Raw genomic sequence first — 8,126 nt, 5'->3', positions numbered from 1 at the left:
CCCGAGGCGATAAGTACGCTGTGCCCTGCGGACTTCCCGTATGTCTATGCTGACGGCGCTTACTGCTGTGCGACAGGTTTGAATAATTTTAATACTCCCGAACCGATCGATAAGTCCAGCCCGAGTTGTCAAGATAATAACTTTACGCCATGTCCTGATGGTACCAACTGCGAGAATGCGGTTGGTACCCCAATCGAAACCGTTCCGGATGTTCTGCAATCAGATGCGGCGCCAGATGTAGTGGAAACTACAACCACTACCTTCGTTACCAATACGGCTTCAGTAGAAGTGATTGAATCCCAGACGACCGGTACCCCATGCCCTGCAGACTTCCCCTTTGCTTACCTCAACGGCGCTTATTGTTGCGCAACCGGATTGAACAACTTCATCGAGCCTCAACCGATTGATTCCACCAGCCCAAGTTGCCAGGGCAACAATTTCACGCCATGCCCCAATGGAACTGACTGTGTCAATGCGTTTTCCTAGGAGATCTTTCACCACTTCGTGTAGGCAAAATGTATGTCTTGAACGAAAATACCTATTAAGCAAAAGTTCGCTCCCCCTAGTTGATTTTTTGACACTCTGATGAGTGAAGAAGACCCAATTAGTTTGAAGACACGGAATCGTGCTTGTGAATTATCGCTTTCCTTGGCCTAATTTTCTTTATTTTCTTCGAATTCAGGTTTCTTAATGAAGCAGTAGAGGTCCATATGTGGACAAGGAAGGTGGGTATGCATACCTCCTGGGTATGCATACCTCCTGGGTATGCATACCTCCTGTGATGCGCACCATATCAACAGCCGGATCTTTGGCCGCGCCATGTCTACCACATTGTCTGGACTGACATTTGTAGAGCGCGCCACAGGAAGTGTAGCGCTCAATATTGAATTTAGTTAAACCACTAGTGGTCTCAGACGGCGTCATATGAACCATGATTGTATATAAATTCTGAACGATTAAATTATTTATCTATAATGATTAACTCGTCGTCCCCCTCTCAAAAGGAACAATTGCAATTCAAAATTTGTTGAAGCACGTGTCATTTAAACTAAAGTATATCGTATAATTTCACCTTCTGAATTAATATACTATAATGAATATTCCACCGCTTCTCCTTTCACGTATTCGTGTGGATAATTGCAATTAACATCTTGTTGAAGCATGTGTTTAATTTAAAGTGTATACCGCTTGATTTCACCTTCTGGAATATACTCCAATGAATATTTCACTGCTTCACCTTTCCATTATTCGCGTGAATAGTTTTAATTAACATCTTCTTGTAGCATGCGTTGTTTATTTGAGATAATTATCGTTTAATCATATCTTCTGAACTATACTCAAAAGAAGCTACCATCACTGACCCCTACAATTATTCACGTGCACAATGCAAGTAACATTGATTAGGGATGTTTAGCTTAATTTAAAGTATATTGTTGAATTTCTTATATTCTAATGAATTTACCACCGCTTCTCCTTTCAAATGTTCGCGTGAATAATTGCAGTTTACGTCTTGTTGAGGTAGGTGTCGTTTAATTCAAATTTATTATGTTGAATCTCATCTTTTGAATTATATTTCAACAAATTCACTATAGCTTCTACTTTCGAGTATTCACGTGGCAATTTTTAAATATCTTGTTGAAGCAGGTGTCATTAATAAAGTTTATATCGTTGAATTTCATCTACTAAATCGCACTCCAAAGAATTTACCACCGCTTCTCATTTCATGTATTCGCGCAATAACATCTTGTTGAAGCACGTGCCGTTTAATTTAAAGTAATATCGTTCAACCTCATCTTTTCCATTGATTTTACCACCACTTCTCCTTTCAAATATTTGCGTGGAGAATTTCAATTAGCACCCTGTTGAAGAATCTGCCGTTTAATTTATATTATATATCGTCTTATATATTGTATATCACCACTTGAACTGTACCCCAATGAATTTACCATGTAGAATTTGAGAGTAGCAATCAAGATACGACCAAAGGAAACAATAGACCTCTTCTCAAGTGCGAATCTCTCAGCTAGATAAAGTCCTAGGCTGAAGGACTCGCATTGAATCTTTATTTGTGTTCAGTGTTTCGACACTAGACTGAAATTATGGGTGTTTCTCTCCTACACGGGGGTCCCAGTATAATCTATCGACATCGGTGCGGCTAGCGAGACCGATGAAATTGTGCCGGCCACAGAACCTGTTCCAAGTGCGCAAGAAACTGACGCCGCACGGAACCTGTTCCCAAGTGCGCAAGAAACTGATGCCGCACGTGAAATAGACGGTTTCGATGCCGTTTCGGATGAAGTAGTTGCACCGCTGCCTGTTGCCACCGAACTTGTGTCAGAAGTAGTAGCGAGTACTCCATGTCCCGCGGAAATCCTCCTCGTCTACGCGGATGGCGCCTACTGATGTGCGACAGGTTTATATAATTTCATTAATTCTGAACCGATCGATAAATCCAGTGTAAGTTGTCAGAACGACAACTTCACGTCATGTCCCGATGGAATTGATTGTGTCAATACCTTTGACGCGGAGGGTGTGGTAGTAGAGTCGGTGGCCGTCGATGCGGCTAGCGAGGCCGATGAAGTTGTGCCGGCTACGGAATCTATTCCAAGTGCACAGGAAACTGATACCGCGCGTGAAATAGTGGACACCTCTAGCGATGCCATTATCCCCGACACCATTTCGGATGTAGACTAGCATCTAGGGACCAGATTATCAAAAATCCAATACAAACCCCAATACCTCAGAAGATTTAAAAAATTATGATAATAGAATCATCAGAAATATTAGCGGTAGAATTGGTAAGCTATACCGGGACTCTGTATGTGAGGGAAACACTCAAGTAGAAAACCCGAGAGTAGTGAATCAGAAAACACAAATAAAGACTCAGTTCGGTTCTCTCAGACTAGGACTTTTCCTGGCTGAGAGAATCGTACTTGAGAAGAGGTCTATTGTATCCTATTATCGTACCTTTCCAGCTACTCTCCATACTCTACATTTTTTACAATATCCTTACTTAGATAAGTCAAGCAGAGGTGTATCTTACGAACGAAAGGTGTACCCCAAGAATATTACTTTATTACCAAAAGAGACTAAGGGGTTGAAAGGAACAACAAGCAGTCAACAAGAGGCAAGGAAGCCAGAAAGCAAGGTGCCAGGAAGCTTCAAGAAACAAACTAAGAAGAAGTCGTCCTTCACAAGCGAGGTTTCGAGTATCAAGTCAAGAAGACGCTGTCGCTCTTGATAAAGAAGAAGACGAGAAAGACGAAGACGAAGCAAATACTCCTCCTACGCTCCAACAGAAGGCTCCAAGGTTAATACAGTAATTGTGAGTGTTACAGCGTAAATTGAGAAAAATTATAGCCCTACCAGTCAAGGTGATGAATTCGTCAATGTTGGGGCTAGTTTCAGTGTGTAAAGTGTCATAGTGATTTTTCAATCAAGAAAATTCACACACAGTAGGATTTCTTGTATAGAAAGTAGTAACAGACCAAGCTCAACAGGCGAACAGTGACGAGGAATATAACTCAACTTAGTAATTATTACAAGAACCAAGAGCACCTACATGCAAGACATTTACAACTCATGCAAAAGTATATTATAAGATCTCAACAGAGGCAAACAAATATCAGATTTTTAAAGTATATTAACTGCTAGTGCAAGAAACATGTATACACGAGAACAATTACTAACAACCCTTCCACAGCAAAGAATATTATAAACAGAAGAAACACAGTAAGATCAAATTAAGACACGGGCAGTGAAACAAAGAACAAGTGCTAGAAAGAAAGGCACGATCGAATCACTCGAAAAGGCACAAGCCTCACAGTTATCCAGAAGATAAATAAATGAAATGACAAAACACAACCAGCATCAATAGAGCATTCAAAGTTTAGAATAAGAAATATTGAGCAAGGGAATTACTCAGAGCACAAAGAAATACGCTGAGTATTCACTTCATATCATAGAGGGAAGACATCTGTTAAAATCAATAGAGACCATCAAATGATGGAACGAGTCACTAGAAATAATTGCATACACAACAACAAAAATAGGACGACTACTATAATCTGATCAAGTATAACCATTGCTAAAAATGATCAATAAAAGATAACTGTAGGAATCAAATAGTGCATCCAATGGTGAATGACATAGTCACCATCTTCCCTAGAACACAGAAAGACTACTTCAATCTGATCAAGTATCTACAAAATACACATGTCTCAACGTACGAACAGAACTTGGTTAGATACGCACAGTGCTTAACACAATCAATACAGAAGTTCGAGAGAGGGGGGTGAATAGAGAGATGACAATAATACTTCCGAGGTCAAATGCTAATACACAACTAACCAGTATACAGACACAAGTAAACAACATCTAGGCAAGCAAATAAGACAACTGATCAAGTATACATAATAATACAACGAAGATCAATACGAAAGCAAAATAAGTACAACACTACATACTGATGCAACTCGATCGAGAACAAAATTAGGACGTAGAGTGCCACCAGACATATATACGAGTATTCAAGTGATAAGTACACAAAAATACAAGAGTTTGGTGCACGACAATATACCACATTAATACATACCAGTATATACCATACTAAAATAAAAGAGTTCGGTACATACCAATATGCTGCATACTCACATACAAAAGTTTGGGACACCACGAGGCCAGTCATCAGGACCGAACATCTCCCGAACATCAAGGGGTGACGTCGACAGGACCGAACTTCCCCAGTGACGTCAACAGGACCGAACATCTCATTAAGATCACGTGAGAAAATAATTTCTCATATGATGAAATAAACACAAGAAAGTCCACACGTGACGAAAAAAGCTTGACTAACAAACCCTAAATAAACCCTTCTGATTACAGGAGGGAACGCAACAAGCTACCGTGCCACACAGAACGGTAAACACTTCCCACGGAAGTGCAGCAAAGAGAGACCACAATAAAAGTAAGCGAGATACATCCAATTTATAATTTATTTTATTTTATACAAAATATTACCAAAGACAAGGGGGGGTGAAGCGCGTATTCGTGTACAGTCGTACAGAATGTAGCAAGAGTTTTTACTAATAATCGACAATACCCACACACCAACACGGACATCTCAAGATGCCAACAGCAGCCAGAGCAGGCGTGTGTGTTGGTGAAGAAGAGGGTGTGGGTACGGATGGCGCAGATGAAAACCCAGCAGGGGGGCCAAGCCCAGGCAGTGGCTCAAGCCAGCCAACACCGGGTGGGGTACCCATACTAGCCTCAGCAATGCGTTTAGAAATAGACAAGAGCAGCTGTCAAGGTAACCATGTTCTGGTTAGTAGGTTTGTATCCAAATCAGAACAAACAGCACCGGTGCCTATAGCAACTTTACACAAGATGGGAGTAGGCATCCATGACTAACAGCCCGAAAGACGCATGTCAATCGTTGACACGGAACTCAGAAGGAGATATGATCTAGCTATCAATGAGTGTGGTGACGATGAGGAAGATGAACTCATTCAAATCAGTCAGTACATTAGTGAGTTAGAACTCATGCGTTCACGCCTAGGCGATAAGATCAATAGACCTGCACTTTCTAAACTACTAGCAGCCTCAGAATTTTGAAGTTACCCAGAGACAGTTATTTCAAAATGGAAAATTATGAAGACATTATGAAGTTTACTATACAATGCAGATACCTATTCTTAGCCAAGTCTATGCCAATATGTCAGTACCTAGCACTAGTGAGATATCTATTAGACTCCACTGATGCCACGGAGAAGACCAAGGCAGTGCTCAATAAGTCGAGACTCTGAAACACAAATGACCAATCACTACAAGGATCCTGAACAATTCAACAAAATAATTATTGAAGGACTTAGACACCATCCAGTAGACTATCTGTTAAATAAGTTTCTCAATGACATGCAAAACAAGACACTAAACGTAGAGGTGCGCACAGAGCGATTGCATAGAACAATGCAAGTGATAGAAGAGCGTTACCGCAACTCGGACAGACAGCCTATACACTTGCAAATCCCTCAAGGTAATAAGATACCGAGTACTCACGTACTATGGACAACAGGAGAAAGTTGGCACTATCATCAAGGCAGACAAGCAACCTGATGGAAGTGAAGGTCACTTATCCGATATGAAACACACTGTGTTTCACTCTCGTACTGAAGCAACCATAAGAGCAGCGGCCAAAGCGCAGGCAGATCGGTTGTATAGTGACACAAGCGATACAGCTCGCAGACAGCCACAGCCACCCAAAGCCAGACTCAGGGTAGCACAACCACTACGGCCAAACGACACAAACCGGACAAAGATGCGCCTGAGCAAACCAAACCAATAGGACAAGACCAAGAGAAGAAAGTCCTTATTGTAAGGTGGTGCCAGCCCCACATCGCTTCAGTCAGTGTCCCAAGAGGGCATCGGATCAGACCAAGCAGGCTGAGGAGCGTGTCAGGAACAATGTACAAGTAGCAAGATTGTCCATTACCTCCGGCAAAGTAGAAGACATCACAGATGGCGATGAGCACTGAAACAACTGATGGGCGGAAGCAAACATGATTGACCTGGCTGACAGGCTTACTGTAAATACCGATGAAGAAACTTTGCTAATAAGTGCAAATGATATAAATACCAACCTTTATCCTTACTTCCCGCACCACGAGACCAACGATTACACATTGACATACAAATAAATGACAATACATACAATGTACTAGTAGACTCTGGCGCACAACGTTCATGTATGGACAAGAGTGTAGTAACTGGGTTATACCTCTATGTCAGAGCACAACCGGGCTATGGACAACTAGCACAAACAGATGCCAGAATACAAAGAATAGGGTCAACCCAAGTATGTGATATTATTATGGAGGAAGAAAAACCTCTCAGTGTTTTGAAGTGTTGGACCTCCCAGACAAGAAGGCACCAATAATTCTCGGTATGGATATTCTATCATACATAGGTATATACATAGCAGGATTAATCAATCCACTTATACCAACAGATGCGAAATGGGAATCACTCCTCACGCCCCATGAAGAGGACCCTGAGCATGAATAAGAAGACTTCAGAGAGTCACTTACAGATCTTTTAGACACTAATGCGAACATACCTCTTGACGTACATTTCAACCTACCAGGCTCTACAGTCACAGTACCTGCAAATGAAATGAATGTCAGACAAATGAGGTACGCTAAAGTCAACTTTGTACCTCACAAGTAAATTCCGCAAACGGATGAAAACGTACAAAGGTGGCTTACAGATGGTCACATATACAAACACACTACACCGACAATGGTGAACCTACCATTGTTATCAACAGGTGAACATGACCAAACAGGTCTCCTAAAAAAAACCCAGAACGTGTTTAGACTTACGCGAGATCAATTACCAAAATGAACAAGATATATTCGTGCTATCAAAAATAAAGTAAGTACTACACAACCTAAAAGGAGCACAATTCTGCTCAAAGTTGGATCTCACAGGAGGGTTCCACCACTTCCTAATAAACGAAGCAAGTCAACACTTCACATTCTCGTGGAGAGGAGCGCAATACTCATTCAAGTCAGCGCCCTTTAGCCTACACTCGCTCACAGCACAATTCCAAAGCGTGCAAGTGTATGTAGATGACATAGTCATTGCAAGTCTGACAGAAGAAGAACATTGCAAGACATTTCGTGAAGTAGTCAAGCGACTGAATGGAGCAAAATTCTGACTCAATTACAAAAAGTGTGCCTTCGCGGTCAAACTTGTCAACATTCTAGGTGTGAAAGTCACCACACGGGGACTCAAAGTGGATCCTGAGAAACAGAAAAAGATAATGGACTGGCCACTACCCAGAACAAAAAGAGATCTGTACAAAACGGTGGGACTCGCAAACTTTATGCGCAACCATGTCCCCAACTTTACCCACATAACTAAACACTTCCGGAACCTAAGAAGAGGAAAAATGAACCAGAACATATCCATGTTATGGACTCCGGAACTCAAAAAGAAGTGGGAAGAACTCAAAGAAGCCATCGCATTTTCGGCGACAGTAGCATACCCTGCTGATGGGGTACCGTTTCAAATCATGAACGGTGCAAGTGATTATGGCATAGGAGGATGCTTATTTAAAGTTA

At 41.5% G+C, this 8,126-nt stretch overlaps 2 protein-coding genes across 2 annotated transcripts in view; both read left to right on the top strand.

The window, feature by feature from the left end:
* The window catches only part of SARC_08896 (hypothetical protein), a 6,207-nt gene extending 5,229 nt beyond the window's left edge, over positions 1–978 (top strand). The window contains exons 2-3 of the mRNA XM_014297113.1: positions 115–517; positions 683–978. Coding sequence (XP_014152588.1) covers positions 115–486 — 372 coding nt within the window. The 3' untranslated portion in view covers positions 487–517; positions 683–978. The remainder of the gene's footprint in view (positions 1–114; positions 518–682) is intronic.
* A 1,285-nt stretch (positions 979–2,263) lies between these two features.
* Positions 2,264–2,694, top strand: SARC_08895 (hypothetical protein; the record flags this gene model as incomplete). Its single annotated transcript, XM_014297112.1, has 2 exons — positions 2,264–2,413; positions 2,457–2,694. Exons 1-2 carry the CDS (start codon positions 2,358–2,360, stop codon positions 2,692–2,694), a joined length of 294 nt encoding a protein of 97 aa, XP_014152587.1. The 5' UTR covers positions 2,264–2,357.
* Between the last annotated feature and the right edge of the window lie 5,432 nt (positions 2,695–8,126).

Source organism: Sphaeroforma arctica (assembly GCF_001186125.1).
Source record: "Sphaeroforma arctica JP610 unplaced genomic scaffold supercont1.846, whole genome shotgun sequence".
Taxonomy (NCBI): Eukaryota; class Ichthyosporea; order Ichthyophonida; genus Sphaeroforma; species Sphaeroforma arctica.
This window is presented reverse-complemented; position numbering and strand designations above follow the sequence as displayed.